Below are 15,931 nucleotides of genomic sequence, written 5' to 3' on the forward strand. Positions count from 1 at the left end.
TTGAAGAATACCATTAGCTCTATAATGACTTTCCGTGTGGCTGTAGAAAATTTGTGCCAGTATGAGAGATCTCATCAAATGCATAATCATTAAAGGCTCTTTTCATTATTGTTGAAAGGGAACGTCCGATCACACACCGTACACATGGCTGTCTCCCACCCACCCTCTCACACCCTTATTTTACATCCAGCCTGTTATTTTCATATATATTTTGAACCCGCCACGCAGCCATATTCTGGTCAGATTACGAAATGTCTAATGTGCTACAGTGTGTGCTGGAGCCACACACCAATTACCTGGACCTGTGACAGTGTCCTGAAATGTTTGAAAATGTCACGTTTTTACAAACACGTACCCCCACCCTTTGCATTTTTTTTTTATGTGTGTGTGTGTGTGTGCTTAATCTTTTTCTATTTTCTGTTCTTTTCCTCCTCCATTGTTGTTGTTGAGTTGTGGTTTTTTTCCTGTCTCTGTTTCTCAAGCATCAGCACTTCAATTTAGTCCCAATTTGTGTTTTTATGTTCTCATATCATCAAAGTAATGGGCCGGCTCGTTAAAAACATATTTGCTTTCGCGACTTTATTTTTCTGCTGCGATTTTTCATCCACACGTGTAGGTTTGTGTATGGAGGAGGGAGGGGAAGGATACAGCGCTGGAAGTAGGGAAGGTAGTGGGCGCAGACGTGTTTGCAACAGCATAGGGAGAAAAACGGAAAAAATTGCAAATGACTTCAGAGGTGAATGATTTAGGCCGTCATCAATCCATTGAATGACTTGGGAAATGTTAGGGTGGGCTTAACAACTGTGCAGATCATACTGAGGCTGTGACAGTGAAATGAAATGGAGATAATAATGCTTCATACCTGATATGACAGAGCAGTCAGAAAATACTCATTTGTGTGTGTGTGTGTGTGTGTGTGTGTGCGCTTGTGTATGCACACGAACACACAGATGTATTAAGAGGGCACTGGTAGGTCTTCATGAGGCCTTTAGAGGGCACTACTCCACTGAGAAATAGACCATCCTGTTACATTCATCCCCACAGGCCGGTACACACTGATTAACAGAGGCTTCTAATCAATTATAAACCTTTTCATGTATTGTCAGTAACTTTTGATTTCCAAATGTGTATACTTGCACGTTCTCTCTGCGGGGTGTGTTCCTTTCTTTGTGAAGAGCAATTGGCCAGTATGTTGTAGATGCTGGTGCTCATACAGGGACACTTGAAGTGATCTTGGTATAGCAGGGATAGAGGAGGAGAGAACAGCCTAATGAAGTCTGTTAATTTGCTGCTATCAGAATGAAAGTCTCAGACTAATTATGGCCCTGGGTCATCTAGTCTGGATCACAGAGAGAGGTGGCCCTGGATGGTTCGCTTTGATTAGCTCACTCAAAATAGAGCCCCTCACTTCATTACTCTGATCTCCCTCTCTGTCTCACACTCACTGGCGCTCACAAAACTCTGGTGGGGAGGTTAGTCCATGTGCAAACAGACTAGTCGAGCTGTCATCGCTTTGCTGTTCAGGATGGAGGAGTGTATGCATCGATGAGGCGGAGAGGGAAAGGTGAGGGCAGGGTATGCATAGTCCAAGTAACTACTGGACATGTGTCTTATGTCTCTCGTGCTCTCTGTCAGGCTGACTGAAGTTCAGGACATATCTGGATCCGAAGCATATAGTGAGTCAACAGTCAAACTGTGCAGCTGGTTTGACTGTTCTCCTTTCCTTCTGTTGACTGTAGAGTTGACAGACGTGTCGGAATGGTGGATTTGTTCACTTGCTGCAGACAGCCCCCCTCCTGTGCATCAGATGTCTCACAGTGGATTTTGCTTCAGGCAGTTTTGTGTGTGTGTGTGTGTGTGTGTGTGTGTGTGTGTGTGTGTGTGGTGTCTGCACATTGAATTTCAAGGCCCCTTGAATTATCCCTGCCACAGAAACCCCTTTAATAGCAGTGATTTAAACTTTACCTGCATGACTGCCTTGATTGGCTATTGGAAACAACACACTGATTTAATTAGCCTTTCAAGTCTGTGGCCCTCTCAACTTTCCCCTCGCTGTGCGCTTATCTGCTTCCTCGGAGGAGGCGATTGTGCCACTATATCATTCCATAAATAATAAAGGCACATAGGAAGCGACATAGACAAACGCAAGATGAAATGACGTGCACTCGCATGTTTTCCAGTAAGGTGTTTTTTTCTTTCTTTCTCTGATTAGAAATCCAACCTGATAAAATAAAGTGGTGATCCGAGTGTAAAAGGCTGGAGCAAGGGAAGAAAGTAGGCTGTGTGTGTGTGTCTGAGAGAGAGGTGGGGTGGGGGATATAAGGTGTTACTTGCTTGTCTCTGAGGCCTGCCTGTCATGTCAGTCATGCTCTTTCACAGCAGTTTTATTTCTTCCACCACTCCCTTTAGTGCTTTGATGGCACAATTCACTGGTACTGCCTTGTGGGAAGCACTGCTGTGGTTGGGGATGTGTGTGTGTGCGTGCACGCAGGGGTGCACGTGGGTGTGCATGTGTGTGCAGTGTCACACATTGTCATATTTTTTTATCAAGTGCCTTTAAACTGTGCCAGAGATTGGATAAGAAGTACTCAGTAGAATTATTACAAGCAAGGTGAGCAGAGCAAAACTCTTTCAGAATTCTGGCTTTGGATCCTCATCTGACCCTGCAACTGAACATTACTGTGCTTTTCTTCAGAGAATAACACAACTTCTTCTTTTTATTGTGTACCCATTTATGGGTTTTTTTGTTCTTTGTTTTTACAAAAACACAAATTCAGGTTCAGGTTCATTGTCACTTTTGGAATAATTCAGAATCCCTTTTCCCCTAAGGATCCTACACTGGAGGCAAAGAAATTGAGACGGCCATTCATCTTTGTTCTGTTTTTCATACTTATCTGTCCTCCTCCTTTGTCCACCGTCCCGCCATCACATTGACATTTATCACAAGCCTTCATGAAGAGACTTCTCACACTATGTGACGTTTGCTGTGGCAGAACAGAGCCGTTTTCTCATTGCTGGTGTCTGTTCCTAATGCACTGCTCTCTGCTGTCTTGTGATTGACTCCTGCTTTCCGTTTTCTGCGTTATCTGATCTCAGCTCCTGATCTTAACAGTGGTTTTAGTCGATGGCTGGGTTTGTAACTTGCCTCTTCCTGTCATGCTCTGATTCCATCTCTCTCCCTCTCTGAACAGGTGCAGCTTTTTATTCCTGTGATGTGTCATCTTTTTACACTTATTAATCCACTCGTCATTAGGTCTTAAAATATCTACTCTAGTCGCATCATACCTACGCTGTGCTCCTGTTCTGCTTTCGCTAGATGTGTAATGGGATGCAGACTCCCCACTGGTTTGCTCTCACAAGTGCATCCTTATCTTTCCTACTTCCTGGGTGATAGCGTAATCTGATAACTACAACTGTTGCCACTCCCTCTGATTGATTAACCACTGACCTCTGACCCTCCTGCAGGATATTTTAATTGGCTGATGTATAATGAGCAGGCTTCCCTGAAGAAGAGCTGTTTTAAGGCCAAAGAGGATAAGAGGGTGATGCTGGAAGGGGGCAATCCAATTAGCTGATTTAACCGATAACACCTGAGGTAGCTGTGTGCGTGCGTGCGTGCGTGTGCGTGCGTGTACTGTGTGCGTGCGTACGTTGGAGTAATGTAATTTCTATCTTTCTATCTCACTATCTCTTATACAATAGAGATGTCTCTAGCCCTTATGTGAGGACACTTCATAGATTGTGACATAGCCAAGTGTGTTTGTGTGCTGAAGCGAGGTTGTTGATACTCTGTTGTTATGTGTTTGAGAGTCTCTGTGTACTTCGTAATAAATACGATTTTGTCGAACTGCATGACGAATAGATCAATACAACATCTTAATGTAGTAAGCTAGAGGCGAGTTAGGGCTTTCCTCTTAGTACATCTCAATATTCAGGATTAAAAAAAATTATCTGGTGAATTACAAAACATGACGCTGTACATTTTGTCATTATTTATTTAAGAAGAATTAAGACAAAACCCTTACTTACCCTTAAAAAGGTAATCAGCAGCCAGGTGCTGCTAATCAAATGCACTTGATTAATTGAGTAAGTGTGAATGTCTCTATAAAAACAGAGGTTTTGACAGTTGGCTGGTCTGGAGCATTCAGGTTTGTGTTTACTCGATGCCAAAGAGCAAAGTTGTCACTAATGGTATTAGTGAAGCAACTGATGCTCCCCAACAATCTGGGAAGGGTTATAAGTTAATTTCCAAATCATTTGAAATCCAGCATGCTGTAGAGAAATATCATTTGCATGTGGAGAACATTCAGGACAGATGGCAATCTTGCCAGAGATGGACTTCCCAGCAAATCCACTACAAGGTCAGATGAGCTAGCCTTTTCTCTCTAAATAGAACATAGCAGCATGGCTTAAGTTTACAAAGTTGGATCTAAACAAACCACAAGACTTCTGGAACAATGTCATTTGAACAGATGAGACCAAAGTGGAGACGTTTGGCTATAATACATATCATATTTGGCAAAAAGCAAACGCATCAGCACCGAAACCTCACACCAGCTGTCAAGCACAGTGGTGAAGGGCTGATGATTTGGGCTTGTTTTTCAGCCGTAGAACCTGGGCACCTTGCAGTCATTGATACAACCCTGAACTCCTCTGTATATCAAAGTATTCTCGAGTAAAATGTGAGCCAGTCTGTCGGACAACTAAAGCTTGGCTGAAACTGGGTCATGCAACAGCACAATGATACCAAACGCAGCAGCAAAACTCCTACAAAAAGATTTGCTGCTGAAAAAGAGTGAAATCAAAGTGCTGTAATGGCCCAGTCAAAGTGTAGACCTCAGCCTGAATGAAATACTGTGGCGGGACCTTCAGAGAGCTGTGCATAAATGAATGAACTGAAGCATTATAAACATTATAAAGAAGAGTGAGCTAAAATTCCTCCACAAGGTTGTGACAGACTAATGAAATCATACAGAAATCAATTGCTTCAAGTTATTGCCACTAAAGGTGGTTCTAAAAGCTACTGAATCATGGGGTGCATTTTGAATTAGTTTTTCCTCAGTGAATAATGACACACTGACATATGTCATGTGATGTTGTTACCTACCATTTTTTTGTTATGTCCTGATATGTCAAACCATTGAAATGGCATAGGGTGTGTGTTCTTTCTGACTGTATGTGTGCTTTAAAACTTTGTTGTAAGTAAACTGTTGAGTTAACATGAATTATTATTCTAATGGGAGATAAATGCACAGATCCATTTAGCTTCTGTAAAATGTTGAATGCAGAAAAAAGTGGAAATTTATTCCCATCTTCATACAAATTTGCTTGTCTTCTTTGGAAACATTTCAGCCATGTTTAGAGTTGCAATATCAATAACAAAAAGGACATGCATACTATAATACAGAGTTTCTAAATGTCACACAAAAGCTGCACAAACACACACATTCACATTGCTCGTTTGTCCATTCAACTATCCAAAAGGTGTTATACTACCATTATTGATGAGGCTAGAAACACAAATGTGATGTTAGCAGTTGTGGTTAAAGACTACCTGATTTGGGGAAAAGAAGTTGGGAAGCTGTGAAAGTAAAGCATACATCATTTTTCATTTGATCTAGTGAATATTTGTCTGTTAAACCCACTCTTCCAAGTCAGATTTTAGAGCGTATTTGTGGTTTCCTTTCTCTTTGTGTTTCACGCTGCAGTGGACAGGAAGCATTCTTATAAAAATGTATTTTCATCTCTCTCCTCTATCCATGGTACACATTTTTCACTGCCCCACCCCACCCCTCCCCTCCCTTGTGTCTCTTTTGCGTTTTGCTCTCTCTCTCTCTCACATCGAAGACTGTGAGGAGAGTGTACTGGCAGAGGAACCACGTAAGTCCAAGGATTGCTCAGTGTGTGGCCGTGTTTGTGTATTTGTGTGTGGTGCGCCATACTGTAGGTGTTCATGTTTGTGGACATCATACCAGTCTCTTCATGCGGGGGTTCACAGCATACCTCTTCACTTTTTAATTAGATACAGAATCCCTGAAAGAAGACTGAGTCCATGTGGAACAGCAGAAATACCTTTTCCTGTGGATTAACCCGTGTGCTCCTCTGATCTGTTCCCCTCCTCTCCTCTGCTTTCCTCTCCTCTTCTCCTCTACTTTCCTCCCCTCTCCTACCCTCTCACCACATACACGATAATTACAGCACCAGACAATTACCCCGAAAACTCCTGGGATGCACATTTTGTTCTCTTAATCTGGTCTCTTAAATAATTAAAACCAACCATGAACTCCTCTTTGTGATCGTGGCTCAAGAGTGTGTGTGAATGTGAGTGTGAGAGAGATGTGGGTGTATGTGTGTGAACAGATGTGGAAGCATACATCTCTGTGTCGTCTCATTGGCTTTCCTATCTACCAACAGCTCTGTCACAATCCCACCTACCTGCCTCCACGTGACCCTAAAGCAGATTTACCTTCACCTATAACATCTCTGCCGAATGTGCAACTCTGTGCTTACGGGCCCCGTACCTTACTCTCTCAGTGGTGTGATGAGAGAACTTCCCCATAATCCCTTTCTCCATGCTTCTCTACTCACATGGCATCATATCATTGAGTCATTCTTCGCTTGCAAAAATATGTAAATATATACAACAAAGGCTTGCGGAAATATTTTGTGAGCCTGTTAGAAATAGCTGACATGTTAAAAATTTGACATATTTACACTTAATGGAATATTTCAACTCAGCAAATAAATAAATATAATGCATCTGAACTTTCTCCACCACCTAGTTAATCTTTTTGCTGTTGTTCTCTTCTTTATGTTGTACTGATATCTAAATGTTATAATTGTGCTGTTTCCAAGTGTGTGTGTTTCATTCATGCTTCATTTGTCTAAATTCTGCCTATGTGTGGTGGCTGCAGTTTAATATTTCTGTCTTTATCAGCTAAAAAAGAAGAGGAGGATACAGAGGATAAGAAATCCATAAAGAAGAGAATTAAAGAGCTGAAGGTGCTCGATCCAAAGATTGCACAGAATCTGTGTAAGTATTTGTTTCCTTTCTATCTACTCCTAAAAAAAGGCAGATTTATATACATTTATAGAGAAATTTGGTATGCTTTACACCTTAGCATGTTGCTATGGCAATTAATACACACAGACAGTTCATGTGAACCTGGCCTTTGCCACATATGACTCATCTCTTCACACGGACCTAATTAACAACGTTAAAGATCCATTAAGGAAAGAAGGAAAAAAGAACTTCTCTCTCTTTCTTTCTTCCTTCCTTCCTTCCTTCCTTCCTTCCTCATCTCTCTCATGCATTCACACACGCATGCTTGGTCTGAAAATGACGGTTTAAAAAACACCCGGCATTAATGAGGATCCAGCTGATCTCTTAAGCACTCTCAGATCTTAGCACCTCATTGGCTTATATCACATGGAGCTGTGACCTTTGTTTCACGTATTAAAAGAAAATGAGTCTAATCAGCCCAGTAACAGTGATAAATCATGCAGCAGAAATTAGAGAGCAAGGGGGAGGGGAAGGGGGAGTTGGTGGTTTATGTGGTCCACCATAGGAGGTAAAGAGTCTAAAAGCTTTGAGGTTTGAGAAGGACTGAGAAGGGGTTTTATTTCTGTTACTTGATTGATGCCATCACTGTTAAGATACTGAGATACAGTGCAAATTTATTCTGCCTAATGAATTGTACTAAAATTTTCTCATTACCAGTTACAGCCGGGAGCTTATATCACAGTCGTGTCACATTTTACGTATGCTTTAAGAAGAGAAGGGCTAGTTTGTCAGTAAAACCTCAACCTAATATATACAGGTTTTAAAAAAAAAAAGATTCATCATTTATTGGACGTGTGTTTAAACTTCAGTTTAATCCTTGCACATGCTGTTTCTTTTTAATTCTTCTCAGTTATGTACTGTGTAGTAGTTGGCCTCCTGAAGTCCTGTGGGACAATTGGATACGTGCTCGTGGTTGTCGTCTGTGGTGCTCGAGAGGCGCCTCTTGTGACTGTAAAGTCCTTCTGGTCCTGTTCACAGGAATAAGAGATGACTAGTCTTTTAAGCTGACTTTTTTAGGCCATTTTCTCAAACTGTTGTCTTTTAAAGCCCTGCAGGGCCTTCTGGATTTCAAGCTGCAGGTGTTTCTGTCTCTTTGTAGCTTTAAAGTCAAGTGAACGCACGTCTTTGTAGCATAGCAATCCTGTTGGTTGTCCACACAGGAGATCTTTGGTGAGGCTGCTATCCCTTTATGTGATACTTATGCCAGGGATAGAACATGCCTGGGCAACTTGTCTTTCCAAGAGTTGCAAAGTACTAAGCAAACACACCACTATAAAAAGATTTCCTGGTGAGTCTGTGTGTATACTTTTTGGGGGGTTTTTTGTCCATCTTCATTTCATCAGGCTTGCCAGGTGGTTTTCAACACCATGTAGGGAGGTCTCTCTCTAGGCACAGGGTGTCTGAGAAACAGCACACTGAGGGATATGAATTCATGGATGGGCTCAGGTTTTTGGGATTCTATGGTGATATGAGAGGATATCTTGGTTCATAACATTTGTCTTTGTAACTTGATTGTTACGCCAAAGTTGGTGCTCAACCTGAAATAAAAAGTTATTATTTCTGTCCCCACAACTTTAAAAATGATTTAACCCAGTAGAGCAAAAAAGTGTGCAAAACAAAAGGTACATTCTCGTTTTCAAAAGTTCATGCTCTCCTGTATATGCATAATGTAATGTTGTAACATACTTCACATACACACTTACATGCAGAACACTCCAAAGTGTTCAACCTAAAACATGCTCAATAATTTTAAATGATTTTTTTTAATGTGTTTCTGCTTGTGAGACTAATAACTAGCCCTGACGAGGCATGCACCATACCTTTGCTAGTCCTAACTCTTGCTTGAAAATATCATGGTTGCTAAGCCAATACATTTAAAATTAAAATCATTTTTTTAAAGACAGAAAGAAAAAATGAAGACATCGCTGGCTGAGTGGGTCAGACTAACCTGTTTCATAAGATTTGTGTGTACTGTTTTATTTCGCATTGTTCTTTTTTGTGTGTGTGTTTGGTTGTTTTTTCTGTTCTTTTATGACCAACTGTCTCATATCTCAACATTACAGCTCAGCTGTCAATCTTTTCTCCATTTGCCACATCTCTCCCCCCCTCCCACCTGTAGCCATCTTCCTAGGCTCCTTCCGCATCCCTTATCAGGAAATTCGACGCATGATAGTGGAGGTCGATGAAGAGCAACTCTCTGAACCTATGATCCAGGTATGCTGTTTAATGAAGCCATAGAGCCTCCGTTACTTTAGTGGATGACTTTCTCGTTCCACCCAAAAAATATTGAAACTAGTCAATGCTCAACTTTTCACCTTGAGGCTGGAAGTATATTTTTAGTTTTGCCCTTCTCCTACTCAGCTGGTCAGGTTCAACTCTTTGTCTATTGTCTTGATTAGTTGTCTATCTTAAAACAGCATGTAGCCCAAGGCTAAAGCGTTGGGCATCTGTAAAGCCTGCAGTATAGCAGGTGTGGAAACAGTTGGTGAGCACAGGCAGTATGTCAGTAAAAAATAAATAAGCACTTTGCTGATGTTTAGCTGAATTTTTTTTTGTTTTGTTTTTTTTTGTTTGTGTTTATAAGTGCTTTACCAGCTTTTTGGCTATAACTTCAATGTGTTTATGCCATCTGTATACCTCACACTTGGCACTGACTTACTCTGTTCATCCAATCCATCTGTCTGTCCTTCCATGTATGTGTCAATCTCTGTTTTTCTATCTTAACAACAATTCAATGGACCAGTGTGGTTCATTTCAGTTGTATCTACTGTATAAAGCTACATAGTCTTTGCTTGGTAATAAGATATTTTATCATAGTAACAAAGCTCACCACATGGCTGAAACACACCAACAGAGACAATGCCAAACAGAACAGCAGCAGGTTAGCTGTCTGTAAATTTCTGTATATCCTTCCCGCTTCTCACTCCCTTTCTTCCTTTTCTTTGTAGAACCTTGTAAAGCACCTACCGGAGCAGGAGCAGCTTAATGCGCTGGCCACATACAAAAATGAGTACTCTAATTTGTCAGAGCCTGAGCAGTTTGGGGTTGTGGTGAGTACACACAAATGTACAACACACACAAACATCTGTCAACTTCCCACCAACTGCAGATATACAGCACAAAAATGACCTTTCCTTTATATTTCCTTATTTATTGCCGGAAGACCTCAGACAGTGTGCCTATTATCGTTGACGATGCTATTAAACACAAGTGTATTAAGAATTAAATAGTTTATCAGAGCCAAAAAATGCATATTTGGTGTAATAAAACGTAATATTTGAATGTTTTAGTCAAGTAAACTTGTCTTGTATTCTTTCTCGGCGTCTTATTTCAATGAAAACACACACACAGAACACTTTCATGTAATTATCATAATCCTGAGCTCTTTAAAATTCTATCTTTTAAAGCCTTAAGAGGAAAGATGGGACACCTGTGGACTGGTGCACTAATTTATGCACATTAAAGAGCAGCACTTCTGCCTCATTATGTCAGCATCATTTTCTTAAAGACTTTTCAAAGGAGGTTTAGTCAGAATTATGCATGAGAGGTGTCACTTATGTATTTTTATTTTTCTACCTAGCGACCACCTTATGGACAAAAACATAACTCATCTTTTGTATCTTGTTCAATGAGGAGACGAGAAAAAAGGAGAGCCTGCTTATATAATGAGGTTGTGCTACTCGTGTGGGCCCACAAAAGCTCAGGTTCAAAGGGATTTTTTTAATGTACTTTTTTAATATTTACCATTGTGTAAACATTCACTTTTTTATTTTCAGTCAACACCACTTTCAATTGATCTTTAACTCAGCCTTGTGCGCAGTAGTATTTTGTTTTCAGGTCTGTCTTGCCTGTTGTAAAAGCTTAACACAAGGTCACCACCATAGTTGCTGAGTATTCCTGCAGCTACGTGAATAAGTTCACTGTTCTTTGTGACAGTAAGTTGAGGAACTAAAGCGCTTAATCTCAAAATATAAATTTTCACATAACTCATCTATATCAGTCAATGAAAGCATATTTTAATGTCTTTAACAGAAGCCATATGCATGCCTGTAATTTTTTGTAAATCACTTGCAGTTAATGATTATTCCGCATCACTCCTGAAATCTGAGGAATGTTTATTAGTATGTGCATTCTGCTGGCTGAGCTGTAGTTAAAATCCTCGGGACTAATGCTTTTTTCATCTTTGATTTTATTTGTTGTTGACAGTTGATGGGAATATTTATTACATGCAAGTTTTCAAGATATTTACTATAGAGAGAGAGGGGGGGGGGGGGGGGAGGGGAGAGGGAGAGGGAGAATCTTTAAATTCAGTGTTAATGTTCTGACACTTCAGATAAGGATATCAACAGAGCTGTCTTTTCCTTCTCACTATCACCTCATGGAAATAGTGTTTGGCAGTAAATGAGCTAGATTTTCCATAAGTCCACTCTTTGTGTGTGTGTGTGTGTGTGTGTGTGTGTGTGTGTGTGTGTGTGTGTGTGTGTGTGTGTGTGTGTGTGTGTGTGTGTGTGTGTGTGTGTGTGTGTGTGTGTGTGTGTGTGTGTGTGTGTGTGTGTGTGTGTGTGTGTGTGAGAGAGAAACCATCTCCTCAACTTGTCAGTATAACCTCCCAGTGCCCTGTGTAGGCCAGTGGGAGCAGCTGCACACATTCAATTTGCAGATGATCCGGTGTGTTTTGCTCCATTTCTTCTTTTTCTGATTATTTTTTTCTCGTTTAAATATCTTTATCACATAATTCATCCCATCTCTGGGGTTCGTTTCAGCATTATGTTTTGTTCGTGTGGACCTTGCTTTTTCTTAATTCTGTTATATAATTCTATTCCTCTTTTTTTTGTTGCCCGCCCTCTCCTTTTATGTGCGACAAATACACGGACACAAAGTGCACACAGACCAGCACACACTGACTGAAATAGTCATTTGATAACATTACAGTAGCTATAATTAAACCCTTGATGGAGGACATCAAACCGCACAGCCAGCTGTTGTGTGAAACAGACAATTGGAACCTGCACCCCTCCCTCCCGCCGCACACACATACACAATCACTGTGTCGGCCAGGTCCTGGGCCCAATGCAATATTTTCCAATTTTCTCTAATTGTGTGAGAGTGGTAATCCAAGGCAGCCTATTGTATATTCCACCCCTCCACTGCCTGCCCTATATGGACACTAACTCCACAATTAACTTACCAGACCTGGGTCCCAAATCAAATCACTGCCAGCATCTATTACTACTGCCTAGCAACACTTTCCAACATGCTGGTTGCATAAATGTCTTTTAAATTAGATCGTCTGAATGTGAGAGTGTGTCAAATGTGTTATTGTAGTTATTTTAAGTTTGACTGTTCTTTGATGTGGTTTGCTCTCCTTGACATCATTTCCCATCCTTTTCTCATCTCCTTCCTCATTCTCTTTTCTCCGAATCCCTTTTCCCCCTACTATCCCTTTTCCATCTATGCCTTCTTGTTTTCTTGTTTCCACCTTGACTTTGTTGCCTCCCCAGATGAGCAGTGTGAAGCGGCTGCGTCCTCGCCTCAGCCACATCCTCTTCCGGCTTCAGTTTGAGGAGCACGTAAATAATCTGCGACCAGATATTCTGGCCGTAAATGCCGCATGTGATGAGGTCAGGAAGAGCCGCTCCTTTGGCCGCTTATTGGAGCTGGTGCTACTACTGGGGAATTACATGAATGCGGGCTCTCGAAACGCCCAATCATATGGCTTTGACCTGAGCTCCCTTTGCAAGGTAAGGGTTGAAATGCTGACCCTAATTTCAACTGTTCACACACAGTTTGTAGTCAGTCATCCCTTCAGTGTCAAATGTTCAACAGGAGTGATGCTAGTTCAATAAACTTTCTCAAGAGATACACAGCTGTGTTTGCAGTCAGAGTTCTGTAACAGAAATATAATTTATTTTTTACTGACCTCAACTAAATGATTTTTTAGGCCTTTAGTTGAAGCTAGCCTGATAGATTCTCCTTATTTTCATTATTGCGCTCTCATTTTATGTCCTCAAAAACCTTGAGTTAAAATGGTCATTTCCTATATGGATTGCTTTTTTCTGCCAAATGTACAAGCCAAGAGCGTTAACAGTGATTAGACTAAAGAAAGAATCGGTATACATTATGGGATTTATGTATATCTGTGTCTGTACCAGACACTACGTGTAGCGGTGTCTCTCTCTTTGGTCACCTTGTCTGAGCCTTATCAGTAAACTGATCCAAAGCAGCTGCTGTAATGAGACATTTTATTTTAAACCATTTCATTTGATTGAACACTATCAGAGTTTTCGTTATCATCTGGCCTCTATCAAAGCATTTAAGCAATACTAGTGCTTCTTGGACAGAGACGTATCCAACACCTGTAACTCAGGATTTTATGCGGCATGAAAACAGAACATGAAGTTTGTAATAGTGACGGGAAGAATGGGGTGCAAGTCTCCTCCAGTGGTTACATTACAGCTGTTGGCACACCCACTGCAGTTTCCACAGTAACGAGCACTGCTGTCATTTGTCACTGCCACCTCTTTACCCTCCTAGACTTGGATGCTGATGTTCATATAAATACAAGTACAAAGGCAAACACTTGTACGAACATGATGGATTAGATGCATTAGGACAACAGTAATATCAGTTAATAGGAGACTGTTAAGGATTTAAAACAGTAGTTTCTTTTGTCTGCGTATGTTGTCTGAAGGAAGGTTTACGTTGTCACGGGCAGGATATATAGAGGAAGACATCTCCTTCGCGCCATACCCAGAGTTTGACAACTTAATTCCACGGCACACTCCACAGCACAGGAAAATTGCATCCATCCCAAATGTAAAAGGCAAAATGTTTACATTGTCATCTACGATTACCATCCATCTAAATTCAAAGAGGGACCTTTTGTGAGTGAGCACTTGCAGCTTTTATTAAAAAAAAGGGGGGACTGGGGAACAGAAATGAAAAGAGAGATGAGAATGTTTGATTAGAGGAGATAATACAAACATGATTAAACCCAGCGGGTCTGAGTACACTGCTGTCTACCAATAGATCACCTAGAGAGATGCACTGCAACACACTCTGCAGGAGGCATGTTTGGCAGGGATGCTGATAGACATCTTGGAATTAGCCTGTTTAATAAAAAAGGAAGAAGAACAAAGAAATGAGAAAAAAATCAATGATGGAAATTTATCAGGGAAATATAAAATATTTGTTACTTTTGGCAATAAATGGGCACCAAGTGCAGGGAGCAGGAACACATCTGCTACGTAATCACGAGACATAAAATCATGTGTGGCACTGTTAACACTCAGCATTTGTTAAGCTAGAGCTCAGAACTGCTTTGAGTAAGTACAGTAGATGAAGGACAATGACTTCTTTTTCCAATTACCAGACAGCATATTTAGCTACATTAGTACTTCTGATTTCAAGCATGAGTACGTCGAGCCCTGTGCTGAACCTTGTTTTTTGTTGCTGTTAGCATTAATCACAAAAAATGATCTAGGGAAAAGTGCACTTCTAACAGTAGTTTGTAGCTCTATTGCAAATTAGCTGCTCACCTACATCACATTAAACAACATGGAGACGCACCTTTGATGCTGCTTTCACCCTTCTTACTGAATAGCAAGTGAGCTCTGTACACATGTAGGTAGGTGTGCAGGTTTTCATCAACTAGTGATGCACTCACTTACCCAACTGACTAAGAAAAGAGCAATTTATTAAGCACCTGTCTTGCATTTAATAAATGGTAAATGGCCTGTATTTATATAGCGCTTTTCTAGTCCCTAAGGACCCCAAAGCGCTTTACATATCCAGTCATTCACCCATTCACACACACATTCACACACACATCTTTCACCCCTTTTAACTAGGGTATCCACAAAGTGTGGTTTTCATTTTGCAGCTCAAAATGCATGTGTATCATGATTCCTGCCATAGCGACGAATACTGTGAAACTAAGGCCAAAAAGATGTTGTTTACGTACCATACCCAATTTCTGTTATTATATGTTTCAACAAAAACGTTCTTTGACTTTGCCCATCAAAAGTAAAAATTGCATCTGGTTTAAATTTGTCTGATGTACCTTTTAAGGGTCGGGCCCTTGTGAAGGGGCGCACCGCCTTTCGGCACTCTTGCAAAGATTTGATCGCTCCCTGAAAGCCCCTTTCTAAAAACCTGCATTTGTGTATTCGCAGTGCGTGTGCTTCTGTTGTGTCAAAACTGAAAATGTGTTACAAAGCAGCAGTGCGCTCAACTCTGAATCCTAAACATGCATACGTTGCCTGGTCTAAATAAAATGTGAAAGCACACAGCATAGCGGCACGCATACTTCCTAACACGTATTAACTATTAAGACGAACGTGTTTCATCTGTAAGCTGACATCAGGACAAAGTGGGGTGCGCAGTGAGTGATGATTGTGTTTTAAATGCGCTGCGGTGAGGTGCGCAACTCTTGTCACCTGTGATGATCTTCAGTCTAGACATGCACAAGATTTCCAGGAGCAATTCAGATGTAACAGGAGCACCGGCAGCGCTGCATTTCAGAATCAAATGACCTTGAAAGAGAGAGAATTTAAATTTAAATTGGCTAAGGCTTTTGTATTTATGTGCAGACTTGGAAAAACTTTTTGATCCTACCTCGTATAGATGTAGCCTTCTAAGGGCTGCTAACAAAACCCCGGCGTTGACCGCATTTTTGAACCAGAATTAGATCCAAGAGGAAGAGATGATTGCATGCAGTTGTCTTACCACTTGTTTATTTATTTTTTTAATGTATTTTTTCAATTTTATGTTGTTATAGATGGATGTACTTAGATATATTTCTAACTGTGCTTGTGCTGGATAAATCATGCTGTTTACATTACTGAGGGTGATTTAAATGTTGAATAT

At 40.8% G+C, this 15,931-nt stretch overlaps 1 protein-coding gene across 1 annotated transcript in view; it reads left to right on the forward strand.

Annotated features, from left to right (window-relative positions):
- Positions 1-15,931, forward strand: part of LOC308398933 (protein diaphanous homolog 3-like) — a 165,905-nt gene that overhangs the window by 57,998 nt on the left and 91,976 nt on the right. The window contains exons 19-22 of the mRNA XM_080885827.1: positions 6,938-7,033; positions 9,183-9,277; positions 10,012-10,113; positions 12,565-12,804. Of these exons, the coding sequence (XP_080741953.1) occupies positions 6,938-7,033; positions 9,183-9,277; positions 10,012-10,113; positions 12,565-12,804 (533 nt within the window). The remainder of the gene's footprint in view (positions 1-6,937; positions 7,034-9,182; positions 9,278-10,011; positions 10,114-12,564; positions 12,805-15,931) is intronic.

Source organism: Rhamphochromis sp. 'chilingali', assembly GCF_963969265.1.
Source record: "Rhamphochromis sp. 'chilingali' genome assembly, chromosome: 6".
NCBI lineage: Eukaryota > Metazoa > Chordata > Actinopteri > Cichliformes > Cichlidae > Rhamphochromis > Rhamphochromis sp. 'chilingali'.